At 35.9% G+C, this 23,163-nt stretch overlaps 1 protein-coding gene across 9 annotated transcripts in view; it reads right to left on the reverse strand.

Moving 5' to 3' along the window:
- Positions 1 to 23,163, reverse strand: part of R3HDM1 (R3H domain containing 1) — a 205,841-nt gene that overhangs the window by 16,136 nt on the left and 166,542 nt on the right. For all 9 annotated transcript variants that reach the window (XM_039229938.1, XM_039229936.1, XM_039229931.1 and 6 more), the window contains one exon: positions 652 to 755. In XM_039229938.1, coding sequence (XP_039085869.1) covers positions 652 to 755 — 104 coding nt within the window. The remainder of the gene's footprint in view (positions 1 to 651; positions 756 to 23,163) is intronic.

The raw sequence follows: 23,163 nt of genomic DNA on the forward strand, positions 1-23,163 counted from the left end.
GAGCAAACAAGAAATCAACAAAACACTTAAGAGATTGCAGCAAATACGATGTGAAAAGAACTGGTGGAGAATGGCAGCAGTGGGGAGGAAGGAAAGAAGGTATGAGACTTAAGGAAATGGTAACGGCATGAATGTGAAAAGAGGGAGTAGAGAGACTTGATTATGACTCTGAAAACTGTTCTGGTCCCTAGACAGAAGGTGGGTAAGGGATGCAGAAGGAGGGAGAACTAGTAAATCTAAAGTGCCTTTGATACAACGGGGTAGGGGTGTCCAGTAGACAGCTGGCTACATGGCTCTCTTCTCAGCCAAAATAAGACGATGGAGTTGCTGGCAAAAAAGCAGTTGTTGAGGCCTAGGAGGTGGGTGGATTACCTAGGAAGAGCAGAAGAGTAAGGAGATGATTCCAGAGAACACTAATATGTATGAGGTGGGGAAGGAAGGAGAATCTGAAGAAAGGAAACAGGACAGCAGTGTTGTATTAGTAACACAAAAAAGGAAGAAGTGGATGAAAACCATTAACTCTGAGTTTGCATGGCATCCTTGGGTGTATCTCAGCACAGAGTTGAAAATCCTATTCTAGAAATGCCTCAGGAACTTAATTATTTCTCAAATGGACAAATCATTAGCTTTCTTTTTAAATTATAGTCATACCTGCACACTGGTGGCTTTGAAGCTGCTGGGAATTGCATGGTGAAGTAGTTCGAGGAAACTGTACTTGTTCTGATCCTGGATGTTGCAAGTAACCTACTGATGAGCTATGGGGGGAGAATTGAACAAAGACAAAAACACAGCACAGTGAGATGGAGATGGCTGTAAAGATTCTTTGAATGAAACGATCCTATAAATTTATTAAAAAATTTTTTTCCCGGGGCGCCTGGGTGGCTTAGTTGGTTAAGCGTCCGACTTTCGCTTAGGTCATGATCTCACGGTTAGTGGGTTCGAGCCCCGCGTCGGGCTCTGTGCTGACTGCCAGCTCAGAGCCTGGAGCCTATTTCAGAGTCTGTAACACACTCTCTCTCTGACCCTCCCCTGCTCATGCTGTCTCTCTCCTAGAAATAAATAAAACATTAAAAAAAAAAAAAATTTTTTTTTCCCCAAATTGGTTAGGGGTAAAGTAAAATCTACTTCTATTCTCTATGAGTCAGAAACAATGACTTTTTGGATAAAAAACAAATCTCTTTATGTTTATGACAGTTATACTGATTTTTTTTAAAGCCTAGAAAAAACCATTCCTAATTTCATTGCTCTTACTCTTTCACAATTTATTCTAAATATGACCTTTTCTTTGTTCAAATAATTATTTAAAAAAGAAGAAAAATAACTCACTAACTTTTAAAAAATGAAAAAGTAATTTATATGGATCTCAATAAGTTATATTTTAAACAAGGGAACATGCTGTTTGATAATAATAAGACTCAGAAAAAAATGTTTTATTGCTTAAAATATGAACTAAGAATAAAGGAAATAGTAAAATATAATTCTAACATATTCTAACATAAATACTGACAAAAATAGAGGCTGTTGGTATAAAACCATTCAGTTATTGCTGCAATTCTCAAGTTAACTTTTGAGACTCAAACTAATATGGGATTTGTTACAATATGTTTTTAATCTTAATTTATATATAAAGCCTTATGAGTTACCAGTCTTTTTCAATCATTTAAACAAACTTTCCTTAGAGAGTATAATTTCTTAATCTAGTTTTAACAAGTTTTTGCATTAAAAATATGTTAGATCCAAATACTGAATTATAAAGACTATAGGGAGATGTGTAAACACCATGATGAGACAATCAGTAAAATCCAGACTATGGGACATTCAGAAAGACAAATGTGTAAAAACATAAGCAATATTTGTAGAGTAGTTAGAATTACAATTACCAACTAGATATTTGATATAATTAAGAAGGTATCTATTAAAATTAACTTTATTTACTTTGAGAGAGAGTGTGTGTGTGTGTGTGTCTGTGTGTGTATGTATGTGTGTGTGTGTGTGTGTGTATGTGTATGTGAGAGAGAGAGAGAGAGAGAGAGAGCAAGTGGGGGAGGGACAAAGAGGGAGAATCTCAAGCAGGCTCTATGTGGGGCTTGAACTCACGAACCATGAGATCATGACCTGAGCTGAAATTAAGAGTCAGACGTTTAACTGACTGAGCTGCTCAAGCACCTCCTTAAGATTTTTAATGTGAATGTGTATTATAGTTCTGTGGGTTTAAAAAAAAATCTTTTAGGGATTCCTATACTGAAATAGTCATGAATGAAACGGTAGGTTATCTGAATTTACTTCAAAGTCACATGGGAAGAGGATGAAGTAGAGCTTTAGATGAAACAGATAAGTACTACAGAAGTTATGGATACATGAGGTTCAGTGCACTTTAGTTTACGTTTATACACATTTAAAATTTTCTGTAATAAAAAGTTAAAAATGATTCCCTACTTTTCCAATTACTAAAAATTCATAAATTTTTTTTTTTTTTTTTTTTTTTTTTGGTGGCAGTAACTCATTGTGATTCAAAAAAAAAGGGAAAAGGAAAGGGATATAGAGAGGATTTCACAAAAGGGGATTCTGGACCTTATGACAAAATGTAAAAATAGTACTTCCTAAAATTGATGTTAACTATGATTGGGATGCATTATATGAGTATCAGCTAAGCTGTGGAAGTAACACAGCTTAAAACATGGTTTGTAAATTTGCTGCTACTGGGAGAATAAAAGTTTCACTGAAAGGTGGAAAGATTTTTATATTCTGTTCAAATTGGGATAAATACCCTCTTGGGCTGTGCAGTACCCTTCACCCTGATCTTGTTCACTAAGCAACTTCTAATGGCTTACTCAAGTTCTGAGGCACGTGAGTGACAGACAGGAAGCCACACAGAACAGAGAAGAGAACATTCAGGTCACTGAGATGAGCAATACATCCCATACCACCAAGCTACAATTGCCATTCCAGTTAACCACTACAGTTTTAGTTTTACATAGTTAGTATAAATCAGTTTTCTAGTCTTAGATTATCCCTTAGGTAAATGAATTATAAAAGCGAGTTCCAAGACTGACTATCCCCCAAAAGACATGAAGACACTTGAAGGGACACAGACTGGACAATGGGTAGCTCTCTTAAATTTCTTAAATGCTCTATTTTCAATTACCATCTAATTTGTCTTCTACAAAGGCATAACTAGAACACGTTAAAAAAAAAAAAGAAAAGAAAGGGAGTCAGTTTTTTAAATACCACTCTCACATTAAAAATACAAACAAATATTCGGGCGCCTGGGGTGGCTCAGTTGGTTAGGCGTCCGACTCTGGCTCAGGTCATGATCTCACCATTTGTGAGTTCGAGCCCCGTGTCAGGCTCTGTGCTGACAGCTCAGAGCCTGGGGCCTGCTTCTGTCTCTGTCTCTCTCTCTCAAAAATAAACAAACATTAAAAGAAAACAGAAAAAGGAAGGGACACCACCTTCTCTTTGTCCTCTTGAAAAAAAAAAAAACACAAATATTTATGGGACACATGGGTGGCTCAGTTGGCAAAGTATCCAACTTTGGCTCAGGTCATCATCTCGGAGTCCATGAGTTTGAGTCGCACATTACGCTGTGTGCTGACAGCTCAGAGCCTGGAGCTTGCTTTGGATTCTGTGTCTCCCTCTCTCTCTGCCCCTCCCCCACTTGTGCTTGCACACACTCTCTTTCTCAAAAATAAAAAAATACTAAAAAATATAAATATTTATATATCAAAAATGAAAAATCATTTTGTCATAGCTTCAAAAAATTTCTTCTTTGGAAGGCAAGGTATAAACAGAAAGGGGACTTTTAAAAGTAAAACACCAGGCCTAGTCCTTATAGAAGTTCATACTCTACCACTGAATAGGAACATAAAACATCAATCCCATGAATGAATCCTATTTGGTCCCAAATTTCCTGAAAACTATAAATGTAAGTTAAAACTAATAATATCAACTTCAAAGTTACTACAGTTCACTGCAATGAAAACTGGCTTTGCCACTTTCAGCCACTGCTTTGCTATACTTTTAAGGAGCTTCCCCTTCCCACTCGAGGTACAGCCAAGTCAACCTGCAGCAAAACTGGCTCTACATGATCAGTGGAGATTGATAAGTGACACAAGTGTCCAAAAAGTTTCTTTTTTGGGTTTTTCTATAATTTTCATCTTATTCCTACAATGTTCGACAGTAGTTCCATAGAGATAGTATCTCCGTGGAAAGAGGTAAAAATTTGTTCTTGCGTTCTTACTGTATTAATCAAAGCTATGGTGGAAAAAATGATAACACATTATATATTTTTAAAATCTAAAACCTACTGTAGTCTACCAAAGTGTGAAGAATTTTTTAAAATGTCATAAAACCCTTTATAAATGGGTGAAACTGGCCCTTTACAGGGTTACTCCTCATGCTTTTGATTAGATCATGGTAATCTCTATGATACACTGTGAGTGGAAATTAATACTTGTTATTAAGACATACTCACTACATATTCTTATAAATTCAAGTGATGTTACATTGCTATCTTTAAAAACTTTTTTTAAATGTTTATTTATTTTTGAAGGAGAGAGAGGGACAAAGCATGAGTGGGGGAAGAACAGAGAGAGAGGGAGACACAGGATCCAAAAGCAGGCTCCAGCTCTGAGCTGTCAGCACAGAGCCCGATGTGGGACTTGATCTCACAAACTGTGAGATCATGACCTGAGCCAAAGTTGGACACTTAACTGACTGAGACACCAGGTGCCCCTCTATCTTTTTTATTTGAGAGAGAGAGAGAGAGAGAGAATGAGAGAGAGAGAGAGAGAGCGTGAGCATATACATGAGTGGGGGAGGTGCAGAGGGAGAAAGGGAGAGAGACAATATTCAGGAGGCTCCACGCTCAGCGCACAGCCTGATGTGTTGCTTGATCCCATGACCCTGGGATCATGACCTGAGCAGAAATTAAGAGCCAGACATTCAAATGACTGAGCCACCCAGGCACCCACACTGCTATCTACTTTAATGGCTTTTGACATTTAATACTTGCCGCAGTGGAAAGAACCATGTATTTGGGTGTTAGAAGGTAGCACAAGTTTGAGTTCAAATTCCATTTACTTGTAGTATGTTTTTGAACTTCAGCTCTCTCATTAATAAATGTGTGATTAATACTTACCTTACCAAACTATGATAAAAGACCTGGCCAAATAATTAAAAACACAGTGCAATGAGAAAACGTACATTTTTATTAATGCTCCAAAAGCCAAATTAAAATGAGATATGTCTCTTTTTATGAAACATGAAAACAACAAAAACAAGTCAGTACCTATAAGGACAAAATGAAGATTTTGTCAAAATGTACTAAGGACCTTAAGAACAGATACGTCTTTTGACCTATTAATTTCCCTCTAAGGACTCTATGCCAAGAAAGAAATTCAAAATGCTCACTAAATGGTTGAATACACCGAAAAAAAAAAATGGATACGACCTATAAGTTCTTCTCAAAATATATGAAAAGTAAAAGAGGGAGAGGAAAACATGAATATGACAATAATCAACTTAGAGTTGTGGGAATATAGCTGATTCTTGACGATTTATATTATTTGCTTTTTTCCAAAACAGCACGTGGACATTTTGTAAGTATAAAAAATAAGCACTAAAAATATCCTATGAAAACTGCCTGAAAAGTTTGACTTTTAAATGTTGTTTCAGAGATTTAATTTCAACGACTGATCTGAATCTCCTTCAGAACTCCTCAGCAGATGTCAGAGCCGGCCATCTGGAAGCAGTTATACTGATCCTGTGCAACATAAACCTTCAACTCATTTGAGGGTCAGGCACTCAGCTGAACTTGCTGTCTCTAGAAGAAAATATTAACTTTCTGCCTTATAACCTTTCTGCAAGTCAAGGTGATTTCTAGCTTATGTACTTTTGTGATGACACCACCTATTTAGGACAATATATATAAAACTCTCAACTAATTAGAATCTGACCAAACTATATGCTCAATTAATAAAAACAAATGTCAAATAAAATACTACATAATATTTTAGGTTTTTTCCTTAAATGCAAATGGCCAATTTTCCTTGGCTTTCTGGTTACATGTTCAGATTTATACAAATACTTCTGTAGAGCTCACCTATTCCCAAATGTAAAATATTTCTAAAAATTCAGGGGCGCCTGGGTGGCTTAGTCGGTTGAGGGTCCGACTTTCGCTTAGGTCATGATCTCGCGGTTCGTGGGTTTGAGCCCCGCGTCGGGCTCTGTGCTGACTGCCAGCTCAGAGCCTGGAGCCTGTTTCAGTCTGTGACTCCCTCTCTCTCTGACCCTCCCCTGCTCACGCTGTCTCTCTCTCTCTCCTAGAAATAAATAAAACATTAAAAAAAAATTTAAAAAAAATCTCTAAAAATTCAACAGACTAAGAAGTAAAGCATATATTTAAAAGACAAAACAGAAATGGGATAAGGCCATCTGAGATAAAATTGTTGCTTTCACTGAGCACTGAATCTAGCTTTGTGTTTCCTGGCAGCTAAGACAAAATGGTGAACCCAAAGGATTATACAACTCTGCCAGGATGATAAAAGAAGGAAGTATTTAAGCCTCTGGCAGGTGCTGGATTACAGACATATCATAACTATATTCTATGATGAATTTAAAGCATGGAGTTAATTATAGAAGAATCTAGTCTTCTGATATGAGGCACAGTTCATATTTTACTAGCAAACTGATGGCCTGGGGTGGAAAACTGGGTTATTTCCCATTAAATAAACAGTTAAGCTGCTAAAGTACCTGCAGTCAGGGCTAACATTTTCCTTAAATATGAACTTTGAATTTTCTAAGTACTGGTATAAGAGCCAAAATCCACTATCACATTTCAGATAAAAGATACTTTGGCTTGAGTACTGTAAGGGCAGCTATTATCAAACACAATCAACCACTGGTGCTCTTGGGAGAATGACTGATTTTGAGAAGGATCATATTCTGACTGACCCACTAGCATGAACTAGCTATCATGAAGCAGCTGTGTTACTGGACCTGTTGGATACATCACTTTAGAAGCTCAGTGAAGTGGTGAAAAACATCTGCCAAACAATAATTTTAGTTCTGTTATATTGGTCTTAAGCTCTTCTTTCTGGTAATAATTTAGATATGTATTAAGTTTGCTCCTAGAGTGATACTATAATGTTGCCATTGATACCAAGAACGATGCTGATACACCTGGGGGATAACTAAAGAACATGCATCCTATTCCCCAAATAGCTTCATAAAAATAATTTCAAAAGATGGGATGGCAGAATAGCCTAAGTTCTTATTTTTTAAAAAACACTCTATTTTTAAGTAATCTTTATATCCAATGTGGGGCTCAAACTTATAGTTCCAAAACCAAGAGTGGCATGCTTTACTTCCTTTCTTCTAGTTGATTTAAAAAGCAACTATATGGGGCACCTGGGTGGCTCGGTAGGTTAAACATCTGACTTCAGCTCAGGTCATGATCTTGTGGTTTCTGAGTTCAAGTCCTGCATCAGGCTGTGTGCAGACAACTCAGAGCCTGGAGCCTACTTTGGATTCTGTGTCTTCCTTTCTCTCTGCCCCTACTCTGCTCATACTCTATCTCAAAAATAAAAATAATAAAAACATTGAAAAAATAAAAAAATTTTAAAAAGCAACTACATAAAATAATATGTATATAATGTAGTGGTGGGCCCATATAATATACAAATGTAATATATTTGCCAATAAAAGCACAAAGGAAATAGGTTGGAGGCAAAGCTGTATTGCCTACAGATGTTAAGGTACTAATTATAACAGGTACTTTTTTCTATATGATGGTAGAATTTAACTAGTATAAGTACTAAGTACATTTGGATTCCTTAAGATGTATATGGTAAATTTAGAAAAATCACTAAAAATACTCAAAAAAGGAAAAAATACTGCAAAAATTAAACTGCCACATAGGAAAATATTCACTTAATGTAAAAAAAAAGGCAGAAAAAGTAGAAAAAAAAAAAAAAAAAAAACAAGAAAAAAACAAAAAAAAAAAAAAAAACAAACAAACAAAAAAAAACCCCAAAGCAAAATGGTAGACATAAGCCAATTATATCGGTAACATTAAATGCAAAAGGATTAAACAATTCAATCAAAAGACACAGTTTAAGTAGAATGCTGATTCAAATATACACTGTCCTTAGGAGACATACTGGAAAAAAGGATGGGAAAAGATACATCATGCAAATAGTAACCATGAGAAAGTAAAAGTGACTATGTATTAATAAAAAATGTTTTGAGACATAAAGCATTTCATAATGAAAAAGTTTAAGTCAGTAAAATATAACAGTTATAAACATATCAGCCCCTAATAAAGAAGCACAAAATATATGAAGCAAACACTAATAGAAATGAAGGGAGAAATAGACAATCCATAGTAATAGTTGAAGACTGTAACACCCACTTTGAATAATAGATAAAATAATAACATAGAAGATTAACAAGAAAATAGAAGACTGTGACAACACTATAAACCAACCAGACCTAAAAGACATCTACAGAACCCTCTAGGGGCACTTGGGTGGCTTAGTCAGTTAAGTGTCTGACTTCAGCTCAAGTCATGAGCCTGTTGTTTGTGGGTTCAAGCCCCGTGTTGGGCTCTGTGCTGACAGCTCAGAACCTGAAGCCTGCTTCAGATTCTGTGTCTCCCTTTCTTTCTGCCCCTCCCTTGCTCACAATCTGTCTCTCAAAAATAAACACTGAAACTTAATAATAGAACACCCAATAATCTTAAAGTGAAAATTAACACAATCCTAAATTATCAATGGGTCAAAGAAGAAATCAAAAGGGTAACCATAAGATACATGACAGAGAAGACACAACATAGTAAAAGAGGCAACTAAAGCAGTGCTTGAGGGAAACTCATAGCTGTAAATGCCTATTTCAAGAAAAGTATTCTCAAATCAGTATCCTACATTTCCATCTTAAGACATAGGTGTGGGAAAGGAAGAGCAAATCAAACCTAATGCAAGTGGAAGAAAGTAAATAATAAAGAATACAGTAAAAATAGATAAAATACAGAACAGAAAAACAGGAAAAAACTCAAACCGTAAATATGTTCACTGAAAAGACCAATAAAAACTGACACTTTTTGTCAGACTGACCAAGAAAATAAAAGAGAGAAAACTCAAATGATCAGAATCAGAAATAAATAAGGAAGATTCTACTGAATCTACAAAAATAAAAAGGATTAATAAAGGATACTATGAAAAGCTATACACCAACAGATTAGATCAAATTCCCAGAAACAGATAACTACCAAAATGGATCAAGGAGATATAATTCAAATAGACCTAAAAAAAATGGAAGGCAGCTATGCTCACCACTATACCATCAATGCTGCACTAGACCTGTAACAAATGGAGACCAAAGTAGTAATCAAAAAAAATCTTAAAAAAAAACAAAAAAACCCAAAAAACCCCCAAAAAATCTTACCCACACAAAAGCTCCAGCACAGAAGACTTCATCAGTGAATTCTATCAAACATATAAAGAATTAACAACAGTTTTTCATAAAATCTTCCAAAAAACAGAAGAGACACTTCCCAACTCATTCTATGAGGCTAATAGTACCCCAATGCTAAAATCAGAAAAAGGTATCACAGGAAAACAACATACCAGTATTTCTTATGAATATAGATACAAAAATCCTTAATATACTAGTAAAGTGAACCCAGCAATCCATGAAAATAATTATACACCAGGACTCAGTAAAATCCATTAATGTAATATATCATCATCAAATAATAAAAACTATATAATAAAACTAAGAATCACATGATCATCTCAATGGGTGCAGAAAATATATGACAAAATCTAATACTCTTCCATAATAAAAATATCCAACAGACTAGGAAGAGAAAAAAATTTTCTCAACTTGATTATCTGTGACAAAAACCATAGCTAACATCATACTTAAGGTGGAAGACTGGGTGCTCTCCTGCTAAAATCATGAACAAGGATATCTGCACTCACTATTTGTACTGAACATTGTATTGAGGTTCTAGCCAGAGAAATGAGCCAAGAAAATAAAACAAAAGGTATCTAGACTGAAAAAGAAGCAAAACCGTATCTTCACAGATGACATGATCTTGAAAATCCTAAAAAATCCACTAAGGAAGGATATAACTAGTAAAATGAGTTTGACAATGCTGTAGGATACAACATAAATACAAAATACAAATATATAAAAAATTAATTATGCTTCTATACATTTCCAATGAACAATCTAAAGAAAATTAAAACAATTTTATTTAAATATCATTAAAAGATAAAATACTTAGGTATAAATTTAATAAAAGACATATAAAATTAACTCTGAAAATTACAGAAACTGTTGAAAGAAAATAATTGGAAAACATTCCATGTTCAAGGAATGGAAGACTTAACATAGTTAAGATGCCAATACTTCAAATTAATCTACAGATTCAACACGATTCCCATCAAAATTCCAATTGACTTCTTTGTGAACACTGACAAACTGATTGTAAAATTCATATAAAATTGCAAAGACCCAGAGAAGCCAAAACAATCTTGATAAAGATCAAAGTTGGAGGACTCACATATCCCAATTTCAAACTTCCATCAAAACAATGTGACACTGGCACAGGACAGACATATAGATTAACTGAGTAGCACTGAGAAATAAACTCAGACATTTATGATCATGTGATTGACTGACTGAATGATTGATGTAGCATGTGCACGAGTTGGGGAGGGGCAGAGAGAGGGAGAGAAGAATCTCAAGCAGGATCCATTCTTAGCACACAGCCTGGTGTGGGGCTTGATCTCATAATCTGAGCCTAAATCAAGAGTCAGAAGCTCAACCGATTAAGCCACCCAGAACCCCCTATGATCATCTGATTTTTGATAAGGGTGCCAAAACCATTCTATGGGAGAATAGTCTTTTCAGCAAATGGTGCTGGGGCAACTTGATCACCATGTGCAAAAAGATTGTAGTTAGATCTGATCTCATACCGTATAAGACATTAACTAAAAGTGGATCAAAGTTTAAATGTCAGAGCTAAAACTATAAAAGTTTTAGAAGAAAATCCACACAAGAATCTTTGTGATCTTAGAGCTGGTAATGAATTATTTGATATGACACCAAAAGCATGATCAACAAAATAAAAATAAATTGAACTTCATCAAAATTAAAAACTTTTGTACTTGAACAATAAAGTGAACAGACAACTCGCAAAATGGGACAAAATATTTCCAAGTCACTGATGTATTAAGGGACTTGTATCAGAATACAGGAAGAACTCTTAAAATTCAATAATAAAACGACAAACAACAATTATATTGGGCAAAGGATCTGAATAGACATTTTCCAAGGAAGATATACAAATGGCTAATAAGCACATGAAAAGATACTCAATATCATCAGTCATCAGGGAAATCAAAATCCAAATCACAATGAGACATTACTAGAATGGCTATAATAAACAAAGTCAAATAATTAACAAGTGTTGGCAAGGATGCAGGGAAATTAAATCACTCATGCAATGCTTACGGGGATGTAAAATGGTGTGGCTTCTTTGGAAAAGTTTGACAGTTCCTCAAATGATTAAAACAGAGTCACCACAGGGCGCCTGGGTGGCTCAGTCAGTTAAGTGTCCGACTTCGGATCAGGTCATGATCTCAGTCTGTGGGTTCAAGCCCCACGTCGGGCTCTGTGCTGACAGCTCAGAGCCTGGAGCCTGCTTCAGATTCTCTGTCTCCCTCTGACCCTTCCCTGCTCACTCTCTGTCTCTCTCTCAAAATAAAATAAAGACATAAAAAAAAAAAACAAAAAAAAAAAAACAGGGTCATCATATGATCCAGTATACTAACAGAAATGAAAACATATGACCGCACAAAAACTTACTAACTAGGAGCATGTGGCCGGCACAGTTGGTAGAGCATGTGATTCTTGATCTTGGGGTTGTGAGTTTGAGCCCCTGGTTGGGTGGAGAGATTACTTAAAACAAACTTAAAAAAAATGTAGAAACTAATGTTTATAGCAGTACTGTGTGGAACCAACCCAAATGTCCATCAATTGACAAATGGATAAACACAATGTGGCAGTATTATTATTCAGCAGTAAAAGTAGCGAACTACTGATACATGCTAACACGGATGAGACTTAACATTATGCTGCATGAAAGCAGCTAGTCACAAAGACTACCCATGACTCCATTCATATGAAATAACAGGGAAATTTATAGAGACAGAAAGTAAATGAGTGGCTGGGAGATGGTGGTGGTGTCAGGGGATAACAGCTAAAGGGTATAGTTTCTTTCCTTGTTATTTTCACCAGTCTATTCACATTAAAACATTTAAATGTGGTAAAATACACAATTTACAATTCACCATTTTAACCATTTTTTAGTGTATAGTTCAGTACTATTAAGTACATTCACATTATTGTACAATCATTACCACAGTCCATCTTTAGAACTCTTTTCAACTTGCAAAACTGAAAGTGTACTCCATAAATATTTCCCCGCCCCTGGCAACCATCATTCTACTTTCTGTTTCTAGAAAAACATTCTACTTTCTGTTTATATGACTACTCTAGGTAACTCATACAAGTGGAATCATACAACACTTGTCCCTTTGTAACTGGCTTATTTCATACAGCATAAGCTTTCTTTAAGATTCATCCATGATGTAGCATGTCTTAATTTCCCTCCTTTTAAGGGTGAGTAATATCCTAGAGTATGTACAACCCACATTTTGTTTATTCATTGATTTGTTAATGGACACTTGCTTTTTTTCCACCTCAGGGTTTCTTTCTGAGGAGATGAAAATGTTCTAAAATTTATTGTGGTGACAGTTGCATATTTGTGAATATACTGAAAAGTATATTTTGAGTAGGTGAATTGTACAGTATGTGAACTTTATCCCAATAATAGTGTTGCAAATAAGATAAATAAGAAATGGCAGAATGAATAAGAATGGGGTATATATATAAAAGATATTCACAAAGTAGTTCTATCACATGAAGTTGCCCACAAGAGGGTTGATGACTTAAGCAATCAGAGGGAAATTCTAAACAAAAATGTTATGATCATCATCTTCTCTTCATGATTTTGCAAACATCATGATTTATTTCAAACTGTTACTTTCTTGATGGGAGACAATGACTAAGTATATTCTTCTCACGCAGTAATTAATTCATTTGAAAAGCAAGCTCCACATCTGGTACAGTTCTTAGGGGCTACGAAAGATGCTATCTTTGAAAATTTATGAACAGTTAGCAAGGTGTACTAGGAAGTCATTTGGTTTTCTCTCTTTTTCAACCATCTGATGTCTTATTGCCAATGGTATAGGAAATATGCCTGAACTTACTACTTAGTATGCATGGCTGTGTTCCCCAAAGATGCTGTAATTAATCAACAGAATCCATTTGGGGACTGTAGTAGTCTGAGTATCACACATTTAATTCTTCTGAATTACAAAGACTGAAGCAGTTAACACAGAACAAACACTCTGAAACCCTTTGGTCCCAATGTCTGACTTAACATGTGTGCCAACTAAGCAAATTTCATTATAAATGTAAACCAAACTTAATTAGCCCAGCAGAAAATAGGAAATTGATAGTTTAACTATTGAAAAATTAGGGCACCTGGGTAGCTTAGTTGGTTAAGCATCAGACTTTGGCTCAGGTCATGATCTCATGGCTTGTGAGTCTCAACTCTCTGGGCTTTCAGCACAGAGCCTGGAGCCTGCTTCTGATTCTGTCTCCTTCTCTCTGCCCTTCCCCTACCTCCAGTCTGTCTGTCAGTCTCTCATAAAAATAAACATTAAAACATTTTTAAAAACTATTCAAAAGTTATTCCATATTTCCTTGGACTTAAAAAAAAACTTTTAAAACTGAAGTATAGTTGACAATGTTACATTAGTTTCAGATATACAACATAGTGATTCACCTTCTCTATATGTTATGCTACCTTGACCACAAGTGTAGCCATACACAAGTCACCATATAACGTTAAAATACCATTGACTATACTCTCTATGCTTCACATATTTTGGATCTTTTTTGTTAGATTTTCCTATTAAGAGCACTGTTATAAACTTCTCTTGCAGCAATTTTAATTTTGGGACTGGATTAAATATGTAGATATGATTATAGGATAAAAAAGTACAGCAGTTTTGTGTTTCACTAAATGTCATCAGACTGATTTATAGAGAAGTGGGCTTTTCATATGCCTACCAACTAGCAATGTCTGGCTTTATGCAGAATGCTTTAACTCTTGTTTTATCCCCCATTTGCTGTTAAAGTTGCCGTAATTCTCATTTCTTAAGACTGTTGGTGAGTAAACATTTTCTTATGTGGTAGTTTACCATTAGTTTCAGTCAGCTGAGTGAACTATTTATCTCCATGAATTGTTTGTTGAGTTTCACTGTTCTTATTCTAGTACAGAAGTGATAACAGCATTTTATGTAATAAGCTTTTACCAGACATATCTGTTACATTTCCCAACTTCTTGCTGCTTTCCTTCTGAAATCTGTCTTACTGTAACTGCACTGGATCTTTACATTAAGAAACTTTCCAATATTCATCTACTCTTTGATAATGTATTTCCTATCTTAAATCCTAAATCAGTGGGAAAAAAAAAAAACAGTTGGGAGAAAAGAATTTTCACAAACTCCTTTCTGCACCTATCCCCTACCAGAATCTAACTCATGTACTGTTTCTTCTATTTCCCATATGTGAACCCTCCGCACTCTTACCTACGACTAACGTACTTCATTTGGAATGCTGGCTCTCCCCTTCCTTAGGGACCATACAACTCTCCTTCTTCGTCCTGCAGAGGCGTACGTTTCTACTGTCTTTTCCTTCAATATACAAACCCTTCTTTTTCCAATTAAGAAAAGGACATTCTTTCTTGACCTCCTTTCCCCTCCCATGTACTATTTCAATTCAAGCTTCCCTTTTATGAAAGCAATCCTCCTCAAAAGTTGTCTCAATTTCCTCTCCTCTCATTCTTTGGCTTTTATCTCCTGAAGTCTTCCCCCATAGTTAAGTTTCTCTTCAAGTGTTTTTATTATGTTTTTTGGGGGTCTGAAATATATATATATATATATATATATGGCCACAAATATGTTATACAGTTCAAAGAATTCTAAAATGAACCGCCATTTGAATAAAGACACAAAACATCAGTAATATCTTAGAAGCTCCCATACATTCCCCTGCACACACCTCTAACCGTTGTATTGTTGTGCTCTGAATGGATACATAAGACATTTATCCATTCAATTTGGGTGGCTGCTGCAAACATTCATGTACAGGTCTCTAGTACACATCTGTTAAGGTTTTAAGGTAGAGTCTGGAACATTTTTTTCTGTAAAGAACCAGCTAGTATACATATTTAGGCTCTGTGGGATACATGGTCTCCATTGCTTATTCTTCTTTGATTTTTAAAATTATCCTTTACAAATTTAAAAACCATTCTTAGCTCGAACCATATTTGGGTTCTGGGACACTACTGGCTTCTTTTTTAAGGTATAAACCTAGTAGCAAAACTGCTCAACCACAGGTGCACATCTTCAACATCAAAGATGTTTAGTTTCTCTCCATGTTTGTTTTCTGCATAAAGATTTTACACTTATTTTGTTGGAATTATTTTCAGTCATTTACTTGCTTAAAAGCTTTAAGAAATTACTTTTATGCCTCTGTTAAATGCCCTGTGGTATATACTTTTCCTTAAAAATACTTATTTTTAAAAAATACTTATTTTTGAAGGAGAGAGAGACAGTGTGAGCAGGGGAGAAGCAGAGACAGAGAGAAAGAGAAGGAGACACAGAATCCAAAATGGGCTCCAACTCTGAGCTGTCAGCACAGAGCCCAATGCAGGGCTCGAACTCACAAACCACAAGATCATGACCAGAGTTGAAGTTGGTTGCTTAGTCAAATGAGCCACTCAGGCGCCCCCAAAATACTTATTTTTAAAGATGTTAGTTTTGCAGCTTTTCTCTTCATTTTAAATAAAACTGGTCTTTGCTCAAACTATTAGAAAAGGAGACCAAAATCATTATTTACAGCTTTAAGGAAGTATAACTGATGGAAAATAAACTGCACATTATGGGTGCTATTTGAGGAGCTGTGACACACATATATATATCATGAAACCTTCACTTACCCAGAAGTTGCCTTATGCCCCATTTGTAGTTCCTTCCTTCTTCTCCATCAACTAACTCCCCCTTAGCTGTACTCTGCCCCAAACACTGATAATGCTTTCATGTAAAAGATTAGGCTGCATTTTCTACAGTTTCATATACATGGAATCATATGGTATATACCTTTATCTGGCTTTTCTCCACTCAGGGTAATTATGAGATTCATCCATGTTGTATATGTCAATAGTTCATTCTTTTTATTGCTAAGTGATATGCCATTGATGAATGTAACACAAATTGTTTATCCATTCAGTTGTAGCTGGACATTTGGGTTGGTCCCACTTTTCAATTCTCTTGATTAAATACCTAGAAGTGGAATAGTTGGGTCACATAGTAGGTTTAACTTTTTAAACAAATTTTCCCAGGGTGTGTTTTTGTTTTAACTGGGGTTTGAGAATTCTTGTTATATTTTCTACATGGTTTTTTCTAAGATACTCAATTTTATGAGCCAGTATACTGCTTGACTTTTTATTTTTATTCTTTTGTACAGGGGCCAGTTTCCATCAGACATTTTCTTTCTGTCTGAAAGACTTCAACAATTCTTGTGGTGCAGGTCACTTGTGATTCAGTTTTTATACATTTGAAATCATCTTCATTTCAGCTTTGTTTCTCAAAAATAAGTCTACTGGTATAACTCTAGATTATTTTTTTCACTACTTCAAATACAGATGTCGTGGCACTGTCTTCTGGCTTGTGTGGTTTCTAGCAAGTGGTCTGCTGCCATTCTTACCTTTGTTCCCCTTTATGTAATGTCTTTTTTTCTCTGGCTGCTTTTATGATCTTCTCTTTACCACTTTTTTTTTAAGAAGTTTTTTCCTTCATGTTCTTTTCCTTGGAGATCGTTGAACTATTTTTGGAACTGTGGGTTTATAATTTTCATCAGATTAAAAAAATTTTCAGCCATTACTTACTAAAAAATATTTTTTTTCTATCCTTTTCTCTCTTTTGAGGATGCCAATTACACATGTATTAGGCCCCTTTATGAGCACTGATGCTCTATTCATTTTTTCCCCCTCTCTGATTTTTGTATTAATATTGTTTTGCAAACAGTTTCAATTAGCTGATATTTCTCCTCATTACTAGCCTTAGTTTCCTACTTCTCTCCATACTTGGTAACTTTTGATTTGACGGCAGGCATTGTAACTTTAATCTTGCTGGGCGTTGGATATTCTTGTATTTTTTAACAATATTTGCCCTGAGTCACAGTTAAGTTACCGAGAAATCATTTAATTCTTTTGAGTCTTGCTTTTCTTTAGGTATGACCAGAGTAGCCTTTAATCTAGGGCTAATGTTCCCCCCACTACTGAGACACTGTCCTTTTAGGTCTTCCACTCGACGTCTCATGTATAATAAGGTTTTGGCACTCTGGCTGGTAGGAATATAAACTATTCCCATCCTTGTATGAGCTCCAGGGATTGTCCTGCCTGCTCCTGGCCTTGGATGGATTTTGTACATAAAAACACTAGGCAGGAATCTATTAGACTCAAGAGGGTCCCTCTGTAGATCTCCACAGCCTTCTCTTGGTAGTCTCTTCTCTTCAGCACTCTGTCCTGTAAACTCTAGTCACCTTGGCTTCCTTGCACTCCTAACTCCATCTCTTTAATTGAGAGAGAGGCTCTGCTTAGGCCCATCCTCGAGTGGTGGCTAGGAAATTCTTGCTAGGCAGCAAGATGAGACTCATTTTATTTTCCTTCTCTCAGGATTTATTGTCCCTCACTGTCTAAAGAAATCTGGTTTTGTAGATATAAATATTTTAAGTTTATTTATTTTGGGAGAGAGTATGCGAGTGGGGGAGGGGAGAGACAGAGGAGACAGACCTCCCCCCAAGCAGGTTCCACACTGCCAGTGTGGAAGGGCTTGAACTCATAAACTGCAAGATCACGACCTGAGCTGAAACCAAGAATTGGATGTGTAACTGACTGAGCCACCCAGGCACCCCTACTTTTAAGTTAAGGCAGGAGGATAAATCCAGTTCCCAATAACCATCTCGGCTAGAAATGGAAGGCAGGAGGATGAAGATTTTTAAGATACTTTCATCAGTGTGCCTTATACTGTTCCCAAAACCAGTAAGTAAAATGCAAAGTCAGCACACTTCCAAGCCACAGAAATTATTCACAAAATAAAATACAAGGGATATGCCAGAGGGGTATTTCTAAGACAAGCCTATTACACTTCCTAAACTTGGCCTATCTCAGGGGACTGTGTGTTATCTCAGTTACCTACGGCCTGAAGGAATACCAAATAAAATTGAAAGCCATTCCAAATGTTGGGCTATACAGAACATCACTGGGTTTTTAGAACAATTTGGAAAAGCTTAAAACTTACATGGGGAAGAAAGCAGTGAAAATTTAACGATTCAAAAAGAAGGCAGGGAAGATTAAGAGATTTACTTTTCTTCTAAAATTTAAAAAATACATTTTTAATCTGAATATCTCCTTTATACAAGTTCTTTATTATCCTTTAAAAAAGAACTACCTATTTTTGAATAAATACTCTGGACCTTTCATACATAAGACTTCCTGAACTGTCTAAACTTCTCATTTCCTTCTCAGAGTTCTCTAATCTACTACATACTGTCTGGAAGGTTACAAATGACCTCTTGTTACATACAATGTCTTCTCCATCTAATAGTTTTCATCCTCCCTAGCAACATTTGTTAATCTTTGAAATCCCCTTGTATTTTGGCTTTCCTATTGCTCTCTTCCTGTGTAGTTAGTCTTCATTTCAAAGGGTTTCCTATAGGTCTTAGCTATTGCTGGTTATTAATCATCTAGTCTAAGTATTGGCAAACTATGGCCACTGGGCCAATTATGACTCTGTGTCTGCTTCTGAATAGCCTGCAAGCCAAGAATGATTTTTACTGATAAACATTTGCGATCAATTTGATAGAAAATATTCACTTTGAGCTCCTTAGTTAAATGAAATGTTATCTCCCTATGAAGAGTAATTATATTCATGTCATTAGTAGGCCTGTGGTAAAAAAAAAAATTGTCCTCAATTATTATATTTTGAATTTTGTCAATGAAATTTCTTTTTTTTTCTTAAATAGTTTATTGTCAAGTTGGTTTAAATAGAACACCCAGTGCTCATCCCAACAAGTGCCCTCCTCCATGCCTATCAACCTATTTTCTCTCTTATATAAATACCTAAAATAGTATCAAAATTTTATATTTTTGCCTTTAAAGCCTAAAATATTTCCTTTCTGGCCTGTTAAAGATAAGTTTGTTGACTCTAGATCTAGTACATATTTTTAAGTAAATGATATCCAAATAATATTTACACTTACTTCCAACTCTAACATTGAAAAACATTAAAAAATATTTACTTGGGGTGCCTGGGTGGCTCAGTTGGTTAAGCAGCCGACTTCGGCTCAGGTCATGATCTTATGGTTCGTGGGTTCAAGCCCCGCAACGGGCTCTGTGCTGACAGCCAGGTCAGAGCCTGGAGCCTGTTTCAGATTCTGTGTCTCTCTCTCTGACCCTCCCCTGCTCATGCTGTCTCTCTCTCTCTCTCAGAAATAAGTACAACATTTAAAAAAATAAAAATTTACTTATTTTTGGGAGAGCACAATCAAGAGATGGGCATAGAGAGGGGGACAGAGGATCCGAAGTGGGCTCTGTGCTGACAGGCCGACAGCAGCAAGCCCAATGTGGGGTTTGAACTCACAAGCTGCAAGACCATGACCTGAGCCGAAGTCGGACATTCAACCAACTGAGCCCAGGTGCCCCTCCAACCCCAGCATTCTATTGTTGCTAGTAAAACATTTTCCATCAAGATATTTGAAATTTTTAATCATCACTTATAATATCACCAAATATTTGTAAATTCTTTCAAAAGTCCTCCTAAATGTACCCCTTCTGATTGCGACCACCACAGGCAAGGATCCTGCCACTTGATGCTTCTATTACGGGGCCCTTCGCTTGTGGTCTTGGCTTAAATCAAATCTATCTCAGGACCTGCTACTGAACTAAATAAAAACAACAACAGAGGCGCCCGGATGGCTCAGCTGGTTGAACGTCCGACTTTAGTTCAGGTCATGATCTCACAAGATTCCTGAGTTCGAGCCCTACATAGGGCTCCGTGTCTCCCTCTCTCTCTGCTCCCTCACTCGTGCTCTGTGTCTGTCTCTCTCAAATATAAATAAAACATTAAAAGAAAACCCCTAGCAATTTATTAAACTTAAACACAAATTCCTTAGTCTGATCTCTTATGAGTTGGTTTCTCTTTATTCTAACCTAAAAGAAATAATCCAAATACTCTGTGGAAAAATATTTAAAAGTAATATATGATGAAAAAAGCAAGCTGCAGCAGAATAAAAAATTTATGAAAATAATTCCACATATGCAAAAAAAAATTCACAGTAACACAAACAAGGACATTCCTAACCTCTCAACAAAAACAATGATGCTCTCTTTCTAAAACTCAAGTTTTTCACATATCTACCTAAAAGAAATAGAAGTGTTATAAAGGTTCATACCAAAGTCTAAACAGTGATAATTTTGGTGAATAGTAACTGCTTTGGACAAAGGGCAAAGGATATGGCAGAAATTAAAAAGTTTATACCATGTGTTTTTATATTGTTTAATTTGTAAGCCAGAGTCAATTAAAACTATAGAAAATACACTGCTTAAAACCCAGAATTCCTAGCAAAGTTTACATATTATGTATGTATTGAGAAATGACTTGAGAAACGTGCCAAAATTTAACAGTGATTATCTCTGGGAGATAATAGCTGACAGTAGTTGATCTGCTTTTTCACACGTAAAAAAATTAATATTTAATTTTTTAGAGAGAGAGAGAAAGACAGACAGACAGACAGTATGTGGAGACATAGAATCCGAAGCAGTCTCCAGGCTCTGGGCTGTCAGCACAGAGCCCGACATGGGACTCGAACACATCAACTGTGAGATCATGACCGAACCCAAGGTCAGACACTTAACTGACTGAGTCACCCAGGAGCCCTTGCTTTTTCACACATTTTTATGTTTTGAAACATTTTATATTTTTAAATTTTCTGCAATGACTATGTATCATATATGTAATCAGAGATAGAGAAAAGACTGTTTCAAATAGATGAAATACAGATGTAGGAGAAATATTCTGGGTATTTCTCAACAGAAACCCACTGAGAGAGAATGAGGAAGAGCCACAAATATGATCAGTTAGCTTATGTGTAACATGAAGAGATTTTTGCATGAAAGGTTAGCTTTCCTCCACATTCTTTATAGGTACCTATTAAATATTAAGGTACCTATTAAATATTAGTATTCTAAATCTACAATATTACTACTATGATTCGTTTTGAACTCACAAAAAATAAAACAGCTATAGCATCTTCTTTCCTTCCCGTTTAACATTTTGTCAATGAAACTTAATTCACTAATAAATTTTGCTAATAAATACACGTCTACAAAAATAGTAAAAAGTGTATTTTACATTTGGTGAAGAGAAAATGAATGCTGTGGAAAGGGAATGTTTTAGCCCCCCAAATCATTTTCTCTTTACATTTTATTTCTCTAGGCTTGGAGTTAACTTCCTGGTTAATAACAAAAACAAAATTTCACCAGAAAATACGGTTCAAACTGAGACTTTGTTACCATCAATTATGTCAAAGGATGGCTGAGACAAATGAAAAAGTTAACATGTGAAACCAGAAGTTTAGGAGAAATACAATGAATCCAAGACAGGTTCCAGGAGTAGGACAAAGGGGATACCAACAGGATTCCAATAGTATATAGCAAGAGTAAGATATAAAAATGGGGAAAAACAGATTGTGGGGAGGAAAAAGGGAAAAGACTTAAAAGGAGGTTTGCTTTTCATCATTTCGTAAAGATACTGTGAAACATTTTTTAGCAAGTTCTGAAAAATAAAGGTTACGGTCTCTTCAAGCTTCTCTCTGTGTATGCGAGCCCTTTGAGATGACAGATCAAAAACAAAAGTATATTCTCCTTTTGAGTTTCAAGATAAAAATGAGAAATGAAAGGTAAAACAGAAGGAAAAAAATCCATTAAAAATGAGGGCATTTTTAAGATATTATCCAACTAGCTTGTCACTTTTGAAGACACTATAGGAAGGGAATTAATTTTTCTCCATACCAAAAACTGAGAGAAATCCCACAATTAGTTGTAAAACCAGTTCTTCTGACCACTAAATCGCTTGCTGAAAATGACAAGACATAACTTGCAATCTTCACAGTATACATAACAACAAATCTAATGCAAACAAAAAGTTGCCTCAGTGATAACTGAAACGTTTAGCTGAAAAGTAAAATTAACAATTCAAATTCTATTTTTCTGCATAAGGAGCCGCTGCCCCCCCCCAAAAAAAATGAGGTTGCTAAGCAACTCAAGCTAAGGAAGCCATTTTTCAAAACAAAGGCTCACTGTTGTTACAGAAATCTTAGCTCTTTTTATAATCTGGTAGTGGAATGGAGCTCATTACAGTCCATTAATAAAAAACATAAAGTGTATGGATGAGGACCCTTTAAGCCCAGAGTTTAACATATACTTTCCATCTAAAACTAAGTATACTTTTTGGAATGGTGTAATTTATACAGTTTTATCTTTAAATATTGGGTCTTGGATAAAAGTTTACCAATAAACAGTGATAATCAGATATAACTTTCTTGCAGATGTTTAAAATATTACTGGATTATGGCTATATACACAGCTCAGCTCTCTGGATAAAAACAAGATGAGAAGAAGGGCTTAGCGCAGGTGAAGGGTGTTAACTCTTGTTGCCTGAAGAATCACCCAGATCAGGCCCATGCCGGTGAAATGAGAATGTAGAGAGCTAGGGGTTATGACCAGTGTTTTAAGTTTATTTATTTTGAGAGCGAGCGAGCGTGAGAGTGAGCAGGGGTGGGGCAGAGAGAGAGAGACAGAGAGAGAGAATCCCAAGCAGGCTCTGTACTGTCAGTGTGGAATCCACTGTGGGGCTCCATCTCATGACCCTGGAATCAGGATCTGAGAGCAGAAATCAA

This window comes from Hyaena hyaena, unplaced genomic scaffold (genome assembly GCF_003009895.1).
Source record: "Hyaena hyaena isolate Hyena2069 unplaced genomic scaffold, ASM300989v1 scaffold_41, whole genome shotgun sequence".
Lineage (NCBI taxonomy): Eukaryota > Metazoa > Chordata > Mammalia > Carnivora > Hyaenidae > Hyaena > Hyaena hyaena.